At 39.9% G+C, this 24,881-nt stretch overlaps 1 protein-coding gene across 2 annotated transcripts; it reads left to right on the forward strand.

Moving 5' to 3' along the window:
• Positions 1-2,209: 2,209 nt before the first annotated feature.
• On the forward strand, positions 2,210-24,681 carry entpd1 (ectonucleoside triphosphate diphosphohydrolase 1). 2 transcript variants are annotated; one of them, XM_085284907.1, is made up of 10 exons: positions 2,210-2,426; positions 13,166-13,293; positions 13,683-13,800; positions 17,086-17,236; positions 17,571-17,730; positions 17,850-18,053; positions 18,217-18,474; positions 20,250-20,363; positions 20,502-20,639; positions 23,195-24,681. In XM_085284907.1, the coding sequence occupies exons 1-10, from the start codon at positions 2,411-2,413 to the stop codon at positions 23,402-23,404; spliced, it is 1,497 nt and encodes a 498-aa protein (XP_085141033.1). In that variant the 5' UTR covers positions 2,210-2,410; the 3' UTR covers positions 23,405-24,681. The 2 variants fall into 2 exon arrangements, with proteins under 2 accessions (XP_085141033.1, XP_085141034.1); XM_085284908.1 differs by lacking the exon at positions 2,210-2,426 and adding an exon at positions 10,486-12,123.
• The last annotated feature ends 200 nt before the right edge of the window (positions 24,682-24,881 follow it).

Consider the following 24,881-nt stretch of genomic DNA (forward strand, 5'->3'; position numbering starts at 1 on the left):
GTAGCTGGACTGAGCAGAGGACAAACAAGTGGGGTACACAATCAGTCAGTCAGTGAATCTGGGTCCTGTGACACAAATTCAACACACATAGAATATCGTTTCTTCCCTAACCTAAATACATCCTCAAAGTCACAGTAGTACTGCAGCCAAAGGAGCAGTGTGTGATAGGAAAATGCTTATCGTGCCAGGCAGTAAGACTGTAAAAGCCTTATATACATAAATGCCTTGAAACCAGGAGGGAAAGCCAATAAAAATGCAGCCTGTGCAAGTTAATATACCTATCAATCACTATCACAGCTCTAACATTAAGAAACAAGATGGTCTGATCCTTTTGCTGCAGATCTTAAAAACTAAGCTAGCTAAGACAGCTTATTTTCTTAGAGGGTCAGCATATAAATGTATTTGCCCAGTTGCATCCCATTGCTTGCAGTCAACATGAAAGAAGCTAGGAATTAACTTAATTATGTCCTTCTTAAAATCTGGATTTCTTATAGGTAAAAGTTCAGTCCTGTTACCCATGCATGAAGACCATGGGGTTCTCTTTTTTGGAGAACTGCTCAGTAGCATATTCATTTGTGCACATATTCTCCAACACAACATGCCCTGGAGGAGCTTAGATAAGTTACTATAGCAAGGTACCCTGGTGAGTTTTGAACCACCAGCTGTAAAAAATGCAGGATGAAGTCGTAAGTTACCTTCCTAAATCCCCAGTCCTGGTACATGGTAAATGCCTCAGTTTCATCTGCTGGTCTATATTAGCTGAAAGATTTGAAATAGCATTCTGGCAAACACGGTCCTTGTTTTGCTATAAACTTGAATGATTACATGAATGCAATCAGAGCATGTTCAAATTTAACTGGCAAATGGAACTACAAAAACTACAAATGGAAACCATAAAGTACCAAAAATCTTGTCCTTTGCTTAAAGATTTCGTGTTTTTTTTTTCTTATCCAGAATCTGTTTATAGACATTAGTCTTGGGCTGAGGCACTTGGAGCATAAGTACAAACAGTTACCCCCTGCTCTCTCTCACTGCGCACATCACTGGATAGATAGATACTTACTGTTAATGATGATTTTCATATTTAGTGACAGACTGATGGAGCGTTCACAAATTCAAGCTGAACAATAGGACCATACCGCCATCTTGAAGGAAATGTTCAGCTTGTCATTTAGGATACAATTAAGTGAGAATTACTATTGCTGTAATAATGCATGTTTTTCTTTGATCACTGCACAAAATACTGGAAGAGCTCGAAGCAAAATAATACGTCTGCGGTTCCACCATAAAGAAAACAAACCATTTCCTCATTGCCACTTGTACTGATTGCACAAAGCATACATTAGTATGCATGCATATTACACTCATACATTTTCCGTTTTCTGTTGATGGGAGCAGGTTTTTTCTCACACAAGCAGCAGCACTGTGGTGTTGAACTGCTGCACTTAAAGTGTACCCTGGTGTGCAAATAGCTGGGACACAAAATCACCCAAGTGTTTGTTTTGTAACCTTGTTAAAAGTGTGGAAAAAGCAAACACAGCTTGCAGGCAGTGGTGTCCATGTCAAGACCCTGGGAGTTTAATCATCATCCTGTGCTGGATGACCAAGCCGCTTTATCTTTAAAAGGGTCTGTATCTGAGATTTCAGTAGAAGTATTAAGATGCTTTTTTTTTTTTTTGGTTTGCTTTTTTTTCCCCAAGTCCCAAGTTAAGATTGCATCTTTAAAAAAGAAAAAGGAAAGAAAAGGGAGGGGGTTGCTGGTATCAACGATTAAAGCAGGAAATTGACTTTTTTCCTGCTTTTCCGCACTTCTCTCGAACATCCCTCCAGGTTTGGTTCCAGCTCTGGTTCCAACTCAAGATCTAACATTGCTTTCATGTTTGACCCACTTCTACAAGACAGAGACAATGACAAAGAATTAGAGGGAGAAGGAAAGTGATTTTAAAAAGGCACAAGGGTAAGAGAGCAAGAGCGCTAGAGAAGTGGAAGAGATTAAAAAAGAGAGGCAGAATATAAGTAACCACACACACACACACACACACTGAGGGAAAATGACAAAGACAATAACATCGATGGAGAGGAAGACAGTAAAAGAAAGGGGACAAACAGAAGGCAAGCTGAAGGCGCCTGTGAAGGAGGGGAGTGGGTTAAGAGGGAGGAGAGAAGCTCTGCTCCTCCTAATAAAGCGAGTGTATGTGAAAGGAGGTGCTGAAAACAGACTGAGCTGAGCTGTGCTACCACAGAGAGAGAGAGAGAGAGCGAGTGAGCGAGAGAGAGAGAGAGAGAGAGGGGGAAACAGTGTGTGGAAGACAGAGGGTTAGAGAGAAAGAGTGAGAGGAAGGGGGAGACAGAGAGGAAAGAGAGGGGCAAAGAATAGAAAGAGCATTGTGTGGCTGCTGAGAAAGAACCCATGTCTGCACAAAGAGGTAGGTGTACTGCTTTGACTGGTACACACACACAAATGCACGCACAAAAGTAGGAAATCCTTGCCAGTGTATCCAGCAGTAGGATGTTGCAGCAGTCTTTTCAATAGACGTTAAACGTCAAGTGAGTGCATGTTGTCTTCCAACTGTGTGACTTGTCTTACTAAATGTAGCAGCTGTGTAGCAGTGCATGGAGGCAGGTCGATCACTTTTCCACAGCATGTGTTAGACCGTGCGTACAGACGGCATAACCAGATGTCTCATGTGCGTTCAACATATGTGAGTCAGTGGGATACTGATGGGCCATGTGTAGCTGATGACAAACACAGTGGCACACGTACACAGAGTTACTCCCATGATTAAGAAAGGTTAATCACAGTTTATCAGACAAAGTCCTTTTTTATTAGCCCTATTTTTTATCATATTAACTGAATCCAGCTAATCATATCTAATCAGTTTGACTGTTAAACTATTATGGGTATTTGTACTGATATCTGCCTGATTATTCTATCACTGTGAAGGAGGGTAAGGGTACAGCTGAGTCAAAAGTAATCAATGAGTTTAGTTTAAGCTGTCTCTGAATTAGAGAACATTTTTCAGCTTATCTTCCGGTTTCTATTCTCCTTATTCTTTAGTCATTTAGAGATCATTTTCAATGATGTGAGCACTGCAAATTTAAAGAAGTACAACTACATTTGTGGTGGTGAGTTTTTCATTTTTAGTATTTGGGATAGCCTAGTCCTCTTTAAAAAAAAAAAAAAAGTTACTATTGCAATAATTGAATTTTAAAATGTTTGAAAAATCCAGTTAAGTCAGTGTTGGTGTCAAATGCCTTCCACCTTCCTCAGATTCTCAGGAAATTGGTTCATGCACTGTCAGTGTTTCTGAATACTACAAATGAGTCACTTTTATATGCAGTTAAAAATAAAAACAATCTGAAAAGCTTAATATTACTAGATGTAAGGAAGAAAATTAGTTTATTCCTAATTTGGACGACTTGTCTCTTCAAAGTCCTTACAGCGTACCAGGGTTAGTGTCGGGCTGCTTGTGCATCAGGAATGTGTAGTCATTACCACAAATGTGTACAAATGTCACATATGTGCATGTTTGGTGACACGTAGCTTATCTTAAAGTGTAAAGACAAAGCAACAGAGCAATCATGAAAACACCATTGTGTTACTGGTTACTCACTGGGTTGTTTTGGACTGAAACAGCAATAGTTATTTTTACTGCTTAAGTTCATGTTGGTCCAGTTGAGCTCGAGGTCAGCACCAGTCTGTCCTGCAAGGTCAGACTGGACTAAGCACTAAGGACAGATCACTTCCCCATGGCAAGCAGGGATGGTTCCTCACATTTCTCATCATATGATGTTGCCAGAGGTTCCCCTTTACAGGAAGCAGCTGTTTCACAATTCACAAGTCTAAAATATATTTATAGATATGCCAAGTAGGCGATGTTGCCTCCCTCTTAACATAAACAACAAATGAGGACACAACATGTAGAAACAAAAATTCATAGAATAAGTCAAGGATGTTGTTTGGCAAGGCGTAGCTCACAGGTGTCGAACTCCAGGCCTCGAGGGCCGGTATCCTGCAGGTTTTAGATGTGTCCTTGATCCAACACAGCTGATTTAAATGGCTAAATTACCTCCTCAACATGTCTTGAAGTTCTCCAGAAGCCTGGCAATGAACTAATCATTTCATTCGGGTGTGTTGACCCACGGTGATATCTAAAACCTGCAGGACACCGGCCCTCGAGGCCTGGAGTTCGACACCCCTGGCGTAGCTGCTTGTGATGCGCGTGAGAAACTCTTCGCCATGTGCCTGTCCGTGAGGAGGAGAGGCACTCTATTGAAATCAATTTAATTTTATTTATATAGTGCAAATTCACAACAGTTGCCTCAAGGTGCTTTATTTTGTAAAGATCATGCAATAACAGAGAGAACCCCATGGTGACAGTGGGAAGGAAGAAAGAAATCTCAGGGAAGGCAGCCATCTGTTGTAGCTGGTTGGGAGTGAGGGGAGAGAGAAGAAGACAGAGCGAGGACAAAAACAAACTATGGGAAAAAGAACCTGGATTTAATAATTACCACTGATTAAATACAGTAGTGGTGTATGACCAAACAGGGAGTGCAAATACATGAATTTGTAGTTGACAAGATCTCACTGGGCCAAATAACAGGCCTGGGAAAATTCCCACAGTGGTTTCAACCTTAACCTCCACTGACTGTAATGACTAATGCCTTTTCTCATTAACAATCAATAATGTGTCAACCTCATTACCACCTGCAAAAAGAGGACAACCTCCACCCAAACTGTGTTTTTTAGAAGTGAAGAAGCCTCTTAAATGACAGCGGAAATATCTTCAAAAACGTAATTTTTTCCATTACCCCAACCTAGACGACTGAGAATCTATACAAGTTCTGTTTGCTCCTGTACAACATTAACATAATCCATTATTCTAAAAGTTTAATATTAAAAAACATTGTTTTCATCAGGTTGCAAGGATCAGGTTGCACTTACAAGCAGCTCGGTACAATTTACTGGTACTGAACTGGTTTAAATGGTTTTAAATGCTTCCTCCACAACACCTGAAAACAAAACATTCCAGCTGTTCCACTGCAGATATCTAGTATCATGAACCTGTAGTAATCTTTAGTTTGAATTATTCCATCTGACAGTTAGTGTTTATATACACCTTCCTCATTTGATGACTTCCTTTTATGGCTGTTCTTTTTAAACTGACCAATCATGCTAATTCAAATTTTCAGACATTTTAAACTGGACGACTTTCCCACCACAGATCTATTTATTTATTTTTTGTTAAATAGAGGATACAAACACTTAGATTACTATGCTCTAAGGCATGTTCTGCTGAGTCTGTCTTTATGCAACACACACAGATGTACGTTCAGACAGTCTGCGTGTGTCCACATATGTTTATGAGTAATTAAAGCCAAACCACCAGAGCAGCACAACAATTTTAAGACCTGCCTCGAAGGCAGGTTGTTGTCTCGTCTTCCCGTCATTATAAAACCACATGAGCAAATCTCTAGCTGTGTCACCCATTGACTCATCACTAAATGTAAAGCAACAGCCCTCTCAGCATCTGCTGATGCAAAACAACCTCAATCATGTGCCTCTATCGTTCTTTCTCTTCCTCTCCATATCTTTATGACAGGCGTTTCATGAGTCCAAATTTTCCCATCAGCAGGGGTGGAGACTTTTTTTGTGTCACGCCATTCAGAAAACAAACAAACCTCAGTGCTCTTTAACATACTGACAGTAAAGAGGTATTTCAGTGGGGTTTTTTTTTCTTTTTTTGTGAATTTAAGTCAAATCTGTATCTGTTTTTTGTATGATGTTTAAATTCTTAAAGTCTTACACAAGTACATTTAGGACTACATAAAGTGCAGGGAGTGATCACTATGAGACAGAAAGATGAGTGTATGGATGGATTTGTGTTGTTAATGTTATTCTATGTGCCTCAGTTACTGAACATTGTTTCTATAGATAAAAGCTCCACATGTTGTCTATGTGAACAGCACTCATGCATACTTTAGGCAGCAGGGGTTCCTGTAAATGTTATTTTAAACCCTGTTCTTTCAACTGCCTGCATCCTGAAAGGTGAAAGTTCAAGCAAATTCAGGGCATGATAAAAAAAAAAAAAGGCTTTAATGTTAACAAAAAATAAATAAATTCTGCATATCAACTAAATGATAGCAGATGCTATGCTTTTCCAGTGGCCCCTTGTGGCATCTTTTTCCCACCACTCTGTCATGACTTCGAGGTTCGAACAATCCACCTCAGCAATACAATTGTGCTTACAAGGGATCGGAAATGAAAACACTGGCGGCGTGTGGGAAATGCTTGCCAAATCTGTATGCTTGGGAACAGGAGACTGTGTGTGTGTGTGTGTGTGTGTATCTGGCAGACAGTTGTGTGTAATGAGGGGAGTTTTGTTTGTTCACAGGAATGTTTGGAAATAATATTTGGTTTTAGACTAAGGATTAGACTATGCTTATATTTCTAATGATTCGAGAAGGCACAGTGCCATTAAAGTTCCTCACAACACAGAAAAGCAAACCTTATTCCGTATGTAAAAACCTGTTGATGTTGCAAGAGAATTCCTCTGATGTCATTTGCCAAATTTTCTGCTCAGGTAAACCCCCATTTTCTGTCTCAGCATGTTTCGGTATCCTTTTAGCCGACAGCTATATCATTCTTACGTGGTTACATATAAAGTCGCAGTCTTCCCCCACTTTAATCTCAAAGCAAATGAAAGGAGGACTTTGAGACAAATTGCTCCAAGCTGCTGCACACTCAGACTTGACAGTAACTTTAAGACAGGGTAAGGTTCAGTTCTGTCTGCCACCTTTATAACTCTTTGGTTACACGTCACTTCTAGACTTCGATATTGTACGATAATAAGTAGGAGTCTCTTGTAATTAACGGAGTGAGTCACTGATGCCAAGTTTTGTTCTTTTATTTATGTCACAGTCAGAATAGTTAAAGCAGTTGTTGGAGACTGCAGCAAAAGCACAGTTATTGTGACATTTGGAATGAAATTATGATCCATTTGCCTTTCAAGTGGTTGCTGTGAAAATGGGAACTGGGTCAGTCTGTCTGCTTATTATTTGCATACATTCAATAATCTGTCAACAGTATGTCTGAATTGGACCACTGTTACTTGGACAGAGGTTTGCTACAAGTTGACCTGATCGCCTTGTGATCGAAAGTGGTTACCCAGAGGTAAAAGACATTACACACTCAGTCGGGAAGTCAGTCAGCTCTTACTGGTTACAAAATGCCAGACAATTCAGAGAAATACCCAGGCAACCACCAATTTTTCCCATCACTGCAAGGAGGATGAGACCCTATATTTACTAGAGATGAACAAGATCCAATTCTAAAAATGTTTACTACATCAACATGTGGCTTCATTCTTGCACCTCTGCAGCTGCATGCCCTCAAGAAAAAGTTTGATTAAGTCCATATTTCTTCTGAAGCAAGTGAATAGCCTCAAATGATGTAGTTCAGACAGGAATGCTGAGTTAGTGGCATTATATAAGCTTTTGATGAGCTTAACTAATGTGGAAACTTCAGTATCGATGCTGTCTTTTTTTCCTTCTTCAGTGTGAAAATTTTAAGAAGGGTTCTGCCATATCATCTACAATAATACAGGTCAAAACTTTTGTATGATATAAAAGTGTCATATCCTTTCTAGCATACACAAACAAGACAAGGCCCAACATGTCCAACAGTGAGAACCGTGTCATGGAGCAATTTTGGGAACCCGTGGCAAAGCACACTGCTTTAAATACGCAGAAAAATGAAAACCAAAATGAACTACCCCCGATAAAGGTGGAAATAAATTTGTTTCATGATTTAAGGCAAAACACGCGCCATCAAGGCTACAAAGGCGGAGATACTAGCAGTTGATGATTCCACTGAAAACTGCTGGAGTTCCCACTAACTCCAAATGAGAGGAAGCACAATGGTGAATGGAAAGCATCTGGTGGCAACATCCCAGGTAGAAAATATTTTTTCAATTTCAGTTTTATTACGAGAGAATATAGTGCAGGTTCTCTAAAGAGGAACAAAGATATGTTACTTTATTTATTTTTAAACTAAGACATTAAGCAGTTATGCTATACATTTACTTACAATTTTAAAGGAGAACTCTACCTAGGCTATTTTTGTACTTACGTCTGACTTATGCTGTGTTACTAGATATTTTCCCATAAATAAAATGCAAAAATTCCAATTTCAGTTCTGGGTTAATTTCAGGCACTTTATCTCGCACCTACTTCAAAAGTCCGTAATTTTTCTATGTCAGATTTGGTCATCAGTTGCAACACTTGTCATTTTGACCCATTTCAGTTCGAGGGTCAGTCATGCATTTACCTCTGTGAGCAAATCACTTCTTGGTGTGTTCCCTTTCATTGAGCGTACTTTTGTAATCTCAAATTCTTTCATTTTCCCATGTGCAATAACTGGGAATGATTGAATAACTTGACTCACAAATGTCACAGCTGTTGTCCAGTGCCAAGAAGAAAAAGTCGAAATGTTTGCTTTGTTTTTCAACCAAAGCTCCAGATTCTTTGGAGTGTCTTCAATCCATCTTGTTGAGGGTCGCTTGATGGTGGCACGTTGTCAAATTCTTTTTTATTTTTACCCCTCAAGGCACATTAGCACGGCAGAGTCCACCAAGCACTTGTTCATAAAAATCCTGAAAAGATCATGGCTCACTGTTTTTTGCGATTTTGTGGGAAATCCAAAGCTGGTCTTGACTACTCGATCCCTGTGTAAAGCTTGGTAAAAAAAATAAATAAATAAAAAAAAAAGATCGTTGTTGCTTTTGCAGCTTTGCTGCCAAAGGTTCAGATGTCTGTTGCAGCTCTGCATCAGTCAACATCTTGAATTTCATGTGCATATGCTTGCACACACGTAAGTAAATAAAAGAAAAAAAAATTCTGGGGCTATTTTAGCAGTCCTACAAAAAACACACACACACGAAAAACAAAAACAGTAAGCTGTTCTCTGATAGGTAATTTATTAAAGAGTGTCTGGTGACCAAAATGGGCAAAACTGTATAATGTTTAGGATTCAAATGTAAGTAGTTTATTTAAACCAAATGGCCAGACGTGGTTTGCTGCCCATAAAATGCTATGAACCGCTGTATACATTGCTGTGTCGCTATTATTTCACTATAACCAGTGTTGGGAAAGTTACTTTTACTACAGATTACAGAATACATGTCCCAAAATGTAGTTTGTAATGTATTCTGTTAAGTTACTCAATGTTAGTAACATATTCTGAATACTTTGGATTACTTAATATATTGTCATGCTTTTTACAACTACATGAATGTAGCAATCACATCCTGCAAATTCTTGTTTTTCTCCACCAATTGGCTGTTAAGCCCAAATCTCCCTGAATAGACAATATATTTACTGTAGAGGAGCATCCTAATGGGTCCATTGTGTAACTGACGCCACCAATGCTTACATTAGAGCCTCTTATTGCGTGTTTTGTTTGGGTTTCTGGCAATGCATTTAATTACCAAAATTAGGGAGGGGATAGCCTAACATATGAAACAGGAAATGACTGCCTTGTAATCCATTTATTTCAACAAAATAACTATATTCTAATTATAACTTCATCACATCATTTAAATGGTAATTGTAATGAAATAAAGTTACTCATATTTTGTATTTTAAATACGTATATATGCCGTTATTCCCCAACACTGACTATAACACTGTTGTTGGTGGGACCTTGTAGCAACAGATAATAAACATTTTATTGTTTCATATTAAAAATAGTCACCTACATCTAATTCAAAATGAATGCTGAATATTCTGAAGTTTTTTTTCTGGATTATCCTCACACTGATCAAGGAAGACTCCTCGGGATACAAAGGAATGTCTGATTCCCTAGTTCTCACTTGATTCATTGGCTCAGTAAACATTTTCCTTATTAGTTTATGGTTACGACCACTAGCCATAACTCTTCTTTACTACAGGATGTTATACATTTTGTAAATCATGGTCCCCCGTTAGTGTCAAACAGACAATAAAGCTTGGTTTGCTTTATGGGATGACTTTTGATAGACAAGTCCCTAACATATGAGCTAGCAGTGTCCTCAGTTTCTGATTCAGATCTACCCTTTGTTAATCACAAACTCACAAACTTCCTTAAAAGCAAGAGTTCAAAACTAAATTGAGATGTATATATTAAAATCCACATCGAAAGGAGCCAGCTGAGGTGGTTCGGGCATCTGACAAGGATGCCCCCTGGGCGCCTCCTGGGTGAGGTGTTCCAGGCATGTCCCACCAGGAGGAGGCCCCGGGGCAGACCCAGGACACGCTGGAGAGATTATATCTCTCGGCTGGCCTGGGAACGCCTTGGTATTCCCCCGGACAAGCTGGAGGAGGTGGCTGGGGAGAGGGAGGTCTGGGCCTCTTTGCTTAGGCTGCTGCCCCCACGACCCGACCCCGGACAAAGCGGATGACGATGGATGGATGGATGGATGGATGGATGGATGGATGGATGGATGGATGGATGGATATTAAAATAGTGTAATTATGTGGAACTTTTTTAAAAGTACAGGCTTAAAAAAGTTCTTGCTCTTCCGACTCCTACCATGTAGCCTTTGTTAGAGAGGAAATATCCATCAAGCTGTATTAAAAGCTATAGGAAATAGGCTTTAAAACAATACTTATGCATTCATCTGTACACTTCCACTTCTCCAAATTCAGGCTCCTAGAGCCTATCCCAGCTGACCTTTCGTCAGTCTGTTGTGGTAATGTGTTATCACTGTTTTAACATAATGTACTTTTACAAGTCTACAGCTACTGTCATGTGCTGGGTTGTACTATGTACAGAGCTGAGAGTGAAAATACAAGGAACTTGCAAGCTTTGAAATATCTCCATTTGGACATTTATTTTTCAAGCATCTAAGTTGCTTATTTTAATTTAGTGGGCGTTTAATTTGTTTTATTGTTACCATTATTCCAGAGCAAGGATGCTTCAAGTTTTGACAATCAAGCGATGATTTAGGGAGCCAGCATATTTGGGAGACCCACAGGACAAATGTATTTTTATACTCTGTTACAGTATTTAAGTAACTCTAAAAGTTGGATTTCTTAAAATCACCTGTGTCAAATGTTAGAAATGGATAGTCTGCTTCAATGGGTGTACAGGCAATGCTTTTAAACGCCATTTCTTGGAAGTGATGTTGAACCAATTGCAGGATATTTATTACAGGAGTGTGTACGTAATGTATTATTGTGGGAAGGCTTGAATTATACAGCTCTCTGAAGTTAGGAAGGTTGGCAATCATTCTCTAGTGTATGTTTGATTATGTATGTGCATGTGTGTTGCAAGAGAGGAAAACAAATGACAGAAACCATCTGTGAATGGATCAACAAATCTGCAGGCAGGTCATGTTCAGGGGCGCACACACACACACACACACACACACACACACACACACACACACACACACACACACACACAAACTTTTCAACAACCTCCATTCTTCTACACACACCCCACACGTAGACACACACACACACACACACACACACACACACACACACACACACACACACACACACACACAGCCTTACAGAAAAGAAGGGAATTCCGATCCGTCACTGAGATGACATCACAGTCTCCAATAATAAGAAACAGTCGAACAAGGGAGTCCCCACTTCCCTCCTCCCTCATACACATCCCACAGAATGAACAGAGGGTAGAAAGAGTAGTGCTGGGCAGAGTGACTCTCATTAGCTCCCAGAGAGAGAGTCCCTTTTAAGGGATTCACATGCACACACGGGAACGCGCCGACATACGCACAAACACGCTTTAGTTGCATCTCCATAGCGACCAGCTCTGCTGTCCCAGCTTGGGGAGGAAACTGAGTGCTTTAAAGCTGCTACAACGCAAACACACACACACGCACACACATACAGCTCTGTTCTAATCCGTGTCCGGCCACGACGGAAAAACCTCTCCTCATCTTATCACCCGGCTACCTCCCTCTGTCACTTCTCTCCTCTCCCCGTCCAGCCCATATTTTCTTTTTCTTCAACTTCCACCCTCTCTCCCTCTCTCACATACCCTCCCCCTCTCTTTTTTCTCCCTTTCACTATCTGTCTCTATCCCTTCCCCGTCTGAAGTACACAACAGAGGTAAGTGCTCTCGCTCGCTGTGCGCCTCTGGGTTTAATGTGCTTTAACTTTCAGTCTTTCAGTGCGTTTTCTCACAGTAGACTGAGGTGAGCTTAACTATCGGTGCTGCAGGTACTGTTAGTGAAGTAGGCAGAAAAACTGTTTTGTCCTGTACTCTGCCGGTAGGTCAGTTTCTGCTTTGCCAGCTGTCGTGCGCGCCTCGACAGTATCTGTCAGTTCGTTTGCCCTGGCAATAATCAAACAACCATGCGTGTGCTTGTATATGTGGGCTTGCTTTCATACTGGTATCTTATTCATCGATTTTCCATCACAGTAGCTTTGTGACTACAGACAGCCTTTTATACCCTTTTTTTTGTCTGTTTTTGAAACTGTGCACTTAAAAGTGCATATTATCTGCTATAGCATCTTGACTTTATCCCATTAGAGCAATTGTGATAGCTCTATACTTCAGAGTACTTCAAGAGGAATGAGAACCCAAAAAGTAATATTTGATATCAAAATAATAACTAGCACATGTTGAAATCTTTAATCACTGTTTTCATACACTCTTGTGGGAGTATAGCTATTGAATTAATAGGTCAGCCTTTCTTTGGTAGAGTTGTCTTTTTGATTATATCCAATTGTCCCTCTGTGTTGTATAAACAGTTCAAGTATTTCCACAATAATAGTTCTCTTTAAGTGCTTTTCATAGTGGATATCTGATCTTTCAGCCCATGTTAAATACACCAGTGAGATACCCTCTCTAATGTGCTGTGGCTGAAATAACAACTCCCCCTAAAATCAATGAACAGTCTGGCAACAATTTACACACCCCAAATCAGAAAGCCCTTGGTTACAAAACACAACAAAACAATTAAACGCTCTTTCCAACACAGTTTCTCTCCAACATCCAAGCACACACATTCTGTGACATATGCCACATCTGGAACCAAGAGTGGCTAAACACATACCTATTTAAAAGTGTGTCTCCATCTTCCCCTTTTTACCCTCTCGCCTCTCCTCTCCTTCCTGTCTCTGTCTGTCTCTCCACCCACGCTCTCAGAGATGAAAGAGAAGAACCCCTGGCCTACGCCTGTGACCATCATCATCATTGTGATTGGTGTCATAGCGATTGTTGCCCTGGTGACGGTGGCGGTTTTGCAGAACAAACCTGTCCCCCAAAAGTACAAGGTAAAGTACTCAAATGTTGTGACCTGTTCCCTGTGTGGGAGTCAAATGTGTTACTCAGGAATCTCAAGCCAAAGTCCACAAACCAAATAAGGCATCTTGTCAGTATATGACCTCAGCTTGTACAACCGGCTTTACAAATCCACCACCGAATATGGCCAGCGGATATCAACAATAACATTAAATCATCTCTTTAGTTACAGTTGCAGATCCAGGTTTGAGTCTCACAGCTGAAAGCATGGTCTAGTTTTTATAAAGTACTGTACTCCTAATTCACATGGATTGGTGCCACAGTTTTGGCAACATGTAGTTTATACAATCATTACCCTGATGTTAAATGTTTGCATGTAACTAATTAACTAGAATTTGTTATTTTTCTGCTCCTCCTCCAGTATGGGATTGTGCTGGATGCTGGATCTTCCCACACAGCTCTTTATATTTATCAGTGGCCAGCAGAGAAGGATAACAACACTGGCAGAGTTGAACAGACACACTCCTGCAAAGTCAAAGGTACAGTATATGTTGCACAAATACTCTCATATGACAGTGCAAACTTACATATATGCATTAATATGTAGGAAATTGCATATGAATCTGCATATTTACTGATATAGCTATTAGTGTTTGTGTATGTGCGTGTTTAAATTTGGTCATAAATGATACATTCCTGTTTAACAATGATTCCTTCTAAAAAGCTACAATTAAGTATAATTGTATTGTACTATTTTCCTTAAGTCCAAGGTGATTCATTTTCTCTTCATTCAGTTTGAAATCTTATGCTCTTTTAAAGCGAACTGCAGGGCATCTGAAGCCAAAGACTGATTAAAATTTGCATCTAGAGACTTGGTGGATTAGCATAGCCACTTACTAATTATTCATTAGCATTATTGGGTACACATCTGATGGTTCGTTAAAAAGCCTCCACATTAAATTTCATATTAAATGACAAATGGCACTGGGGAACACCTTACCGAGTCAGCCATTGTTTCAAATGTTGTGTTAAGTCTATATAATCGAATTTCCCAGAGGAACCCACCCGAGGGATTAATAAAGTTCTATCTTATCTTATCTTAAATGGATTTTGTTCAACTTCCCAGGACCACTATAGAAAAAAAAAATGACAACAGATAACACACTAATCAATTCAGACACTGCCTGAAAATGAGAAGCTGGAGTGTAGGTGGGTTGCAAAGTGGCTTGGAGATACACACCAATTGTAGGCAGATTAAGCAACCTGAATGGCACACCGTTTATGATTTATGATTTGTCACATACAGTGGCTTGCAAAAGTATTCGGCCCCCTTGAACTTTCCCACATTTTGTCACAAATAAATAACTGCAAAGTGGGGTGTGCGTAATTATTCAGCCCCCTGAGTCAATACTTTGTAAAACCACCTTTTGCTGCAATTACAGCTGCCAGTCTTTTAGGGTTTGTCTCTACCAGCTTTGCACATCTAGAGACTGAAATCCTTGCCCATTCTTCTTTGCAAAACAGCTCCAGCTCAGTCAGATTAGATGGACAGCGTTTGTGAACAGCAGTTTTCAGATCTTGCCACAGATTCTCGATTGGATTTAGATCTGGACTTTCACTGGGCCATTCTAACACATGGATATGTTTTGTTTTAAATCATTCCATTGTTGCCCTGGCTTTATGTTTAGGGTCGTTGTCCTGCTGGAAGGTGAACCTCCGCCCCAGTCTCAAGTCTTTTGCAGACTCCAAGAGGTTTTCTTCAAAGATTGCCCTGTATTTGGCTCCATCCGTCTTCCCATCAACTCTGACCAGCTTCCCTGTCCCTGCTGAAGAGAAGCACCCCCAGAGCATGATGCTGCCACCACCATATTTGACAGTGGGGATGGTGTGTCCAGAGTGACGTGCAGTGTTAGTTTCCTGCCACACATACCGTTTTGCATTTTGGCCAAAAAGTTCCATTTTGGTCTCATCTGACCAGACCACCTTCTTCCACATGTTTGCTGTGTCCCCCACATGGCTTGTGGCAAACTGCAAACAGGACTTCTTGTGATTTTCTGTTAACAATGGCTTTCTTCTTGCCACTCTTCCGTAAAGGCCAACTTTGTGCAGTGCACGACTAATAGTTGTCCTATGGACAGATTCCCCCACCTGAGCTGTAGATCTCTGCAGCTCGTCCAGAGTCACCATGGGCCTCTTGGCTGCATTTCCGATCAGCGCTCCCCTTGTTGAGCCTTTAGGTGGACGGCCTTGTCTTGGTAGGTTTACAGTTATCCCATACTCCTTCCATTTCTGAATGATTGCTTGAACAGTGCCCCGTGGGATGTTCAAGGCTTGGGAAATCTTTTTGTAGCCTAAGCCTGCTTTAAATTTCTCAATAACTTTATCCCTGACCTGTCTGGTGTGTTCTTTTGGACTTCATGGTGTTGTTGCTCCCAATATTCTCTTAGACAACCTCTGAGGCCATCACAGAGCTGCTGTATTTGTACTGACATTAGATTACACACAGGTGCACTCTATTTAGTCATTAGCGCTCATCAGGCAATGTTTATGGGCAACTGACTGCACTCAGACCAAAGGGGGCTGAATAATTAAGCACACCCCACTTTGCAGTTATTTATTTGTAAAAAATGTTTGGAATCATGTATGATTTTCGTTCCACTTCTCACGTTTACACCACTTTGTATTGGTCTTTCACGTGGAATTCCAATAAAATTGATTCATGTTTGTTGCTGTAATGTGACAAAATGTGGGAAAGTTCAAGGGGGCCGAATACTTTTGCAAGCCACTGTAGCTGTGTAGGAGGGTATTAGTTGAAGTGGGTTGGCATGAAGATCAGTTGAACTTAACTTTGGTGCCTGTCTGAACTAATGCTATGCCTGTTTTGTGAAAGCTTAAAATAGCAAGTTATGCTAGAGCAAAAGAATATACTACTATACACAGAGCTAGATGTGTTTTTGGCTTAATGTTTTGTTGTATGTTGATAATATTGTGGTAGCTATGTATTCAGTAAGCCAATTAATCATTTTAACAGAATAAAAACAATTACACATGTATTCCAAATCCCTTCACATCCGATTAGTAACTGTACTCTCTGTTTTCTGAAAAATCTTTATCTGTGTTTTTGTTTTGGTTCCAGAGAATCTAGACGTGGTTATTTTGTAAAAGTAATGACAGACAAATGAAAAACAATAGCTTATTACCAACACAATCTCATGGTGATGACAAGACTGTAGGAATTCAATGCACAGGCAAAAAAGGCATGTCTGGCACCTGCAAAACTGCAGAATGGCATTTTTGTTTTTATGTGGACTAAACAAAGGAGCTATTGTATGTTTATTGGTAAGCCTTAAAAGTGCATTTAGAGACAGCCAAACTGGGTGTTTCCCTACAGCTTCCCGACTTTAAGTCAAATATAGATACTGTATCGTACCAAATAAACACAGAATAATTAAAAATTTAAGCATGGTATATATAATTTAATTAAACTGTTGTCATTTACAAAAAAGTCATTTATTACCAATAACGCTATTAATTACATACATGATATACATGTAAATACCCATAACTGTGTTATATTTTGAACTGAAACTAGTAAGGCACTCCTGGCTGCATCTTTGCCTAGTATTAGGCAATTTATTCTATAAGTTCATTTAACCTCAATAACATCTTTACCTGGCCCGTCCCTTCTGAAATACAGAACAGTTCCTGAAATTTTACAGATGAGTGAATTTTTAAGAAGGGTCGCTGTAAAGACAAGGCTGTCACTGTGCTTTATTGTTACTAAATTTCTGCCCAGTAACCCTCCTGACTTTTTGTTTTAACAGGTAAAGGTATTTCCAGCTATGCGTCTGAACCATGGAAAGCAGGAGAGTCTCTGAAAGAGTGCATGGGGGAGGCTGAGGAGACTGTCCCCAAAGAAAGAGCTCACGAGACCCCACTCTATCTGGGAGCCACAGCAGGAATGAGGCTGCTGGAGTATGTTGCACAAGCTTAGACATTTTCATGATAAAACCTAGAAAAGAATGTTTTTTAAAAACACCCACAGTGAACAGCTTTTCATGCTGACACTGTTTAGCTTATCTCCTGTCTAAAAGCTGAAACTGTGTTTGCATTGGCAGTGCAAATATTGCTATTTTTTTGTAACCGTTCGTATTTGCACATTTATCTCCACAAGAACTGCCAGGACAGTGAATAGGTTACTGTCAAAGCCATTATGCACAATACAATGTATATATTATTTATGGGCTGCTGTATTGATCTGACTTGTGGACGTGACTCACACATACATTTGTGCCATGTGTGCCTGCAGTATTGTGAATAGCTCAGCATCAAAGAACGTATTTCAGGCTGTGGAGAACGCCTTGCGGAACTCCCCCTTCTCCTATCAGGGAGCAAGAATCCTCAGTGGGCAGGAAGAGGGTGCCTTCGGGTGGGTCACAGTCAACTACTTGGATGATCGTCTCAAACAGGTCAGTTTGTGCACATCAACATACAGGTCTGTGCACATTTGTCCACACTGAGACGTACTTTGTGTGTGCCAGTACTCCTGGTTCTGCACTGACCGAGTGTTATTTTACCTCTTCTGCAGGGCTTGAAAACAACAGGCGCTCTTGACCTTGGCGGGGCGTCTACTCAAATTAGCTTTATATCCGATGATTTTGACGGCTCAGAGTCACCCATCAACTCTGTCAACTTCCGACTCTATGGAAATGATTATAACCTGTATACTCACAGCTTCCTGTGCTACGGAAAAGACCAAGCGTTAAAAATGGTGGTGGCAAATCACACTCAGGTAAACTTCTGACCTTGGTTCCTGTGTTTTGTGAATGAACTGTTCAAACTAATCAAATATGGGATCTTATCTGAGAGAGCCATAATGTTCTTAAATGTGCAAAAGTACTTAGGCTTCATTGTTCTCCATCTGTTGCACCTCACTATCTCACTCTCTCTCCTAGTCAGGTGCAACAACAGTATTGGATCCTTGTTTCCACTCAGGCTACAATGAGACAAAGAACTACTCCGTCCTTTATGACAGCCCCTGTGTGTCAGGCAGGAAACCTCAGGAAGTTCCAGAAAAATTTGATCACATTGGGAAAGGAAACTTCCAAGAATGCCAAGAAGTTGTCAAAAGTGTATTTAACTTTACTTCCTGCAAATACAGCCGATGCTCTTTCAATGGGGTCTTCCAGCCTCTTTTGCAGGGGCCATTCGGGGTAAGTGAGTGTTTCTCCATGTGTAGATTTAACCTGGTTTATAAACAGTCATCCAAGTATATCTGGTGACTCATTTTAGCATTTAACATTCATGCATTTATTCATTCATTTTTTGCCACATCTGTGAGAATGACCCCGTTCAAGTTTAATTTACTGCCCAACTATCCTCACTTTTATTGACCCAAAAGGAGCGACTGAGGACATAAACTCATCAAGAGAGTATTTATTTAAGTCAAGACAGAAAGAATCCTACGGTGCCTAAAGTCTATTGCCTTCAGACAGAATAGAGCTTTAGGGCACTTTTTCATTTGCTTAATTTTTCGGTCCGAGAAGTTATGTCCATCTTTTATACTGCTCATGTCTGCTCTGAAGATCCCCTGTGAGCTCTAACCACTCTAACCACAACTCGCAGATTACAAGGCTGCACAACAAAACAGACTACTATCAGCAGATGCAGGCTATGATCATGGGGTTGGAGTTCATCCATAGTATGAGACTTGTTCGTGAACAGCCACATGTATGCACACAAGTGCACACATTTTGGGCACTCATTTTGCATCCAATATGGAAGAAATTTCATACAAAAATAATGCAGTTATATCATGTGGACTATCTATAACTGTACATGGCTTCCTAATTTGCTTTTATTCACTGTGTGTGCAAATTTTATAGAAAACAAAACAGAAGACCAGTAAGAAAACAAATGGAAATATTTCAGTAATGTTATAAAGCCTGAATGAAAATTAATCAGAAAAATTATGACCTGAATACACCCAACAGATGCTGATTCGAAGTTCCCTCTTTATGCTGTTTTCTACCCCACCCCTTGAGCAACCCCATCTGATTCCGATTCTGTGAGAAGTGTGCACTCTCTGTATCACAAAGTAGAGGATCAACTGGAATTATTGAGTCAGAATCTATCTGTGGGAAGCACAGAGCACTCGTGCCGTTTGGGCGTGCACAGGGGTTACAGAACATACAGTATAATCAATTCTGCAATCCTCGAAGTACCAGTTTATTGAGTTACTTCTGTTTTTAACATGACTGACATTAATTGTGGAACGCCTCAGCAAAAAGCGCTTGTGTTTCCTCATCTTCCTGATCTGAATAAGAAAATAAACCTTTGTAACATTAACTGATACAATAATCAGTCTGAAGAGACAGTATACTTAGGTTGTAGTGATAGAATAGAAAACGTGCATGTTTCCCTTCTAAAAACCCCCCGAAAAAATAAACTAAATCATTGCAATACTACTGAATATTGTATCTACCACAGACTATTTCTTTTAATTAGCAAAGACTAATTTGACGGTTGTTGCCACCTTAATCACACAGCTAGCCATATTTCTTATAGTATAACTGCAACAGACCCCAGCAACATGGTTAAGATGCCCAGACAGTGCAGTACATGTGGTAAACCTGCCATGTTGAAACCTGGCACACAGCTATTGGCTACTGCCACCGGTGTTAGGATCCACCTCTCAGTAATAAGCCACACCCCCAACAATCAAAACAACAAAATTTTAATTTATTTAAAAAAAAAATCATCCCCTTGCAGTTGTAATGAAGGGGGTACTTAGCCAATACCTTATTCTAAAATATTTAGGGGGAAAACGTTTTAGTGGTTTAAGTGGCAATTGTTATGATTATGATATAATGATTTCAATAAATGTCCGATAAATTTCCGTAGTATTTATAAATTGATTACTTCACTTTCTAGAGATATCCTGATTTCCTCCTGTCTCATCGCTTTCTCTTTTCATCTTTCATTTTAGGCGTTCTCTGCTTACTACTTTGTGATGAACTTCCTCAATTTGACGGATACATCCATGCCCCTTGAAACTGTGAAGGAAAAGCTAAGCCAGTACTGTGCTACCTCTTGGGATAAGGTCAGAGAAAATGTATACATTGGTTATATACATAAAAAATGTTCTGTCATAGTCACCCCCTTCTGTGTCTTATCTATGTCCTTCAGCCTGCCTGTAATGTACACTGATTGCATCCTTGCGTTTGAACTTCCTGCACAGATAAAGATTCAGCATCCTACAGTAAACGTAAAGTATCTGGCTGAATACTGCTTCTCGGGCACCTACATCCTCACCCTGTTGACAGAAGGATATGATTTCACTGCAGTGACTTACTCAAACATAAAATTCATCAAGAAGGTCAGTAGATCACTGTCCAGCTTTTTCCTGTCTCTTAAAGAGAGACATCCACACCTGATAGGTCATACTGACCTGACCTTGTACTTGTGTGTGTGAGTGCATATATAAACAAATACCTACTGTAACATCCATCTTTCTGGACACATTTAAGTCTCTGTTGGAAAGTGACAGGTGTGGAAAAACCTCAACTGTGTAAAAGGTGGTTTAAAAATTTAGGATTACATTTAACTTGGACTAACTGTAATCCTCTCTGCCAGTTGGGGCATTCAGCTGTCCTTTAGGAGGCCAGCTTTAACAAGCATTGGTATAAATACCGGGCACAAGTTTTATGCAAAGAGCTAACTAAGCTCTGAGTTATTTAAGAATTTCATAGCACCCTTATCAGACAACACTAATCTATTCCAGCTACATCTAATATGCTTGCAGTTTGCAGAAACAAAAAGCTCTGCTGTTCAAACAAGAAAGTAAAAAGCAAAGCACAGAGGACATAAAGCCCCTCAAAACAACAGAACCACTCTCTACCACCACCTTAAAAGTGATTCAAAAAGTAGGTAGCAACAGCCCGTGAATTATACAGCAGCAAAGCTCTTCTCATCTGAGGTAAAGTGCAAAGTCAGCCTTCAGTTTAGGTTTCAGATTAAAACGAGACTCTCGCGTTTATCTCCTCACAGAACACACAAGGGAAATAGACTACGCAGAATATTGCACGTAACCTAATCAAGCAGCCAGAAAATAGATTGCAATTCCTTTTTCATATGAAACACGGCAAAGATTTTACACTTCAGAGGAATATTCAGCAACCACCTCCTCAGCCAGCTGCACACACACATGCTGTCATCAAGAAAGCCATACAAACAATGATCAGGATCAGGGATCAGGATTTCACGCCATGTTAAAAGATGCTGTAATATAGTATACAATCTAGAGGACTAAACTTTGCATTAATTCACACCTACTTCTTCTACCGCGCAGTGCTGTGAAAAAGCAGGCAGTAAACAACAACTTCTTGTTTTTGTTTTTTTGCATATTTGTCACAGTTAGGAAATGCTTGATTACAGTTTTTGCTGCAAAGGGCAGCAAAACCAGTTCTTACAGCAGGTTTAAGGGGCAATTACTTTTTTGGGGGGTTTGCAAGGATAGGTTTAGATGGCTTTTTTTCCATAAATAAATGAAATCATGATTTATTTAGTCAGGTATGTTGCTAATGGGTGTAGATCTAGATGTAAGCCACTCACCCTCCTTCTCTCACAGCCAAGTTGGTAAGATTTTAACATTATCAGTGGTTACATCCTCTGAGTAAAATGGTAAATGGCCTGTATTTGTATAGTGCTTTACTAGTCCCTAAGGCGCTTTACACATTCAGTCATCCACCCATTCACACACACCAGTGTGTATGTGAATGGGTGGGGCGCACTGACAGAGGCAAGGCTGCCGGACACTGGCGCCACCGGGCCCTCTGACCACCACCAGTAGGCAACGGGTGAAATGTCTTGCCCAAGGACACAACGACCGAGACTGTCCGAGCCAGGGCTCGAACCAGCAACCTTCCGATTACAAGACTAACTCCCAACTCTTAAACCACAATTGCCCCTTTAAAAGTTAAATTATATTACACACAAGAATGTTTAACTCTTTCCAAGAAGCCTTGATTAGAAAAAAGCAGTGAGCAGATAAGGAATTCATTGCTCTGTTCTAGTGACTTAAAATGCAGTGATAAAAGGGACATAAATCACACCATAACAAGAAAAACTCAAACCAGTTCAACCTACATGCAATACAACAGGATTAGTTTGGGTGTTACTTCGTATTACTCCAGAAAGACTAGGTGGCAAAAAACAAAAAAACAAGAAAGCAGCCAGTCTGCTTCCTTGTTGTAAACTCTGACAATTATTACTCTGCTATAATTATACACAGACATGCACACAAATTGGATTCTGTGTAATCAAATATCATAATCATTTATTTAAAAAATGAATAAATAACACGGCTGAGTACTTGAAAAACAAAGGATTAACATCAAACGTTGATTCACAATAATGCTGATTGGAACTGCTGGTGTTCTTTGAACCCCTCAATGTGGGGCCTATTACAGGTACTGGATGATACTGTAGCTAGATGGGGGACCCAGTTAGCGAAGGGCAGACCAGCAGCTGTTTCAGACTGTGCAGTCACAGTTCTAATTAACATCTCGTGTAAGAATTTCAATGTTTACTTTTTGAATTTCTTTTTTTACAATTAGCAAGCATATGCTGTGCGAGTGAAATTACCCATAATACCCTAAGGAAGGCATTTCACTATAAGCCGCTACATCAGGTTAACCTCACTATACTGACTGGTGACAAATTAAAGGAAAAACCTGAACTCCTGATCCCTACTTGTGTGGGTTGAACACTTAAAGGAGAGTTTGGACTGGCACATTAATCAGTGCTTTGGCATACTGAAGATCTTCTAGTAGTAGCAAGGCTTTTTAAGACAACTGAATTTAAACGCTTTTTATTTGAATTTGTCAACAGTTTATGTTTATGGCGATCGCTTCCCTTCTTCTTTGTTTCCAGATAAAAGGCAGTGATGCAGGCTGGACTCTGGGTTACATGTTGAATCTCACCAACATGATCCCAGCTGAGGCTCCTGACTCACCCCCTCTCCCCCACGCTGGCTACGTCTCCATAGTAACCATCATGACAATACTACTCATTGGCCTCCTCTTACTTCTCACCCTCCGCATATTCTGGCCCCGTTGCTCCAAGAAAACACAAATTGTATAAACACTCTGAAGCGTATGTATGCATGTACAGTTATGTGCAAAAATCTCGAGTCACTCCTCATCTATTTATATTTTCCTTTCAAGGAGCCACATGTACTTGTAGTCTAAGCAGCGAGAGGTGAACCGTCTTCAAGAAACTTAAAGGAGTCCAGGCTCTTGTCTTTCCAAGTTCCATAGACAACCATAACCTTGATGACTGAGAACCTACACAAACTATTATTTTTAACCTCTCTTGAGCAATAGTTCTCTAGACTTCCTGAAGGTCTTTCACAATTCTTCTTTAGACATTGGCTGCTTTTTCGCTTATTTTCAGTTCAGTCTTTGTACCTCGCCATTTAAGAGGATTTTTTTTTCTTAAGCCACTTAACGCTGACCTATGAGTCATTCAAGTATAAAAGAAGACACCTAGCTCAAGGGATGAACTAGTGTTCTGTCAGCACAAAACAGACAACTTAGCAATGAACTCATTTTAAATAGTATCTTTAAGCACTCTGTTATTAACAGCTGTTGCAAAAATGTATCATGTGTTCACATTTCTTTCATTGAATTCGTGAAAAATGCCAACGATAACACAGTTTAACAGACACAAAATGTATTTTTCACCAACAAAGAGCTATTATTTTTAAAACTTAATATCTCAGCATCATGTGCAATGTGTCCTTAAATAAATTGAGGAAACTGGACAAGGAAGAACTGGCAGGCCTGAAAAACTATCTACAGGAGATGAAAGGTATCTTTAAGTGATTTCCTTAAGCAATAGGAAAGAATCCAGCAAAGACTTAACAGATAATTGGAGAAATGCATCTGGCTCTGATTCTGTCAGAATTTTATCCACCATGCAACATCGTCTGGAACAAACGATAATGATCCAAAACATACTGCTTACAATAAAAGCATACCTAGATGGAAAAATACACAATGGAACACTATCAGTCATGGATTCACCTCCCCAGAGCCCAGATTTCAACATTACTGAAGCAGTGTGAGATCATCTTGTAAGAGAACAGGACAAAAGGCAGCCAACAGCCAAAGAAGAGCATTGAATGTCCTTCAAGAAGTTTTGACAACTACTTTCTACTCAAAAATTACAAGAAATCTTGCCCAAGAGAGAAAAGGCTGGGTTAAAGAATAAAAGTAGTTCAACCTTCTGATTTGTTGCATTTGTAAAAAACGTTTTTTTGCTTGTGTTTTATTGTGTTTCCATGTATATTTGTATGTTTTATTAAATCACTACCCCATCCCCCATTTTCCAAGCAAGAAATAAAGACATGAAGGGTGGCTTAAGACTTTTGCACTGCACTGTGAGTATGTGTGAGTGGCAAATGAGATAGAGGACATTTGCAAATGTTTGTGTTTGTGTTGACTGTTTTACTAGGTAGTGGGGAGGTTAAAGGTCATACGGATTGAAGGATAACAGTGTCTCCCACAAAGGAGTAAGTTGTGCATCCCTGCTTGAAGGACATTTCCTGTATAAGAGT

This window comes from Mchenga conophoros, linkage group LG8, assembly GCF_057382185.1.
Source record: "Mchenga conophoros isolate Kocher_MC1m ecotype Shallow Benthic linkage group LG8, M_conophoros_male_GT1.1, whole genome shotgun sequence".
NCBI classification, from domain to species: domain Eukaryota; kingdom Metazoa; phylum Chordata; class Actinopteri; order Cichliformes; family Cichlidae; genus Mchenga; species Mchenga conophoros.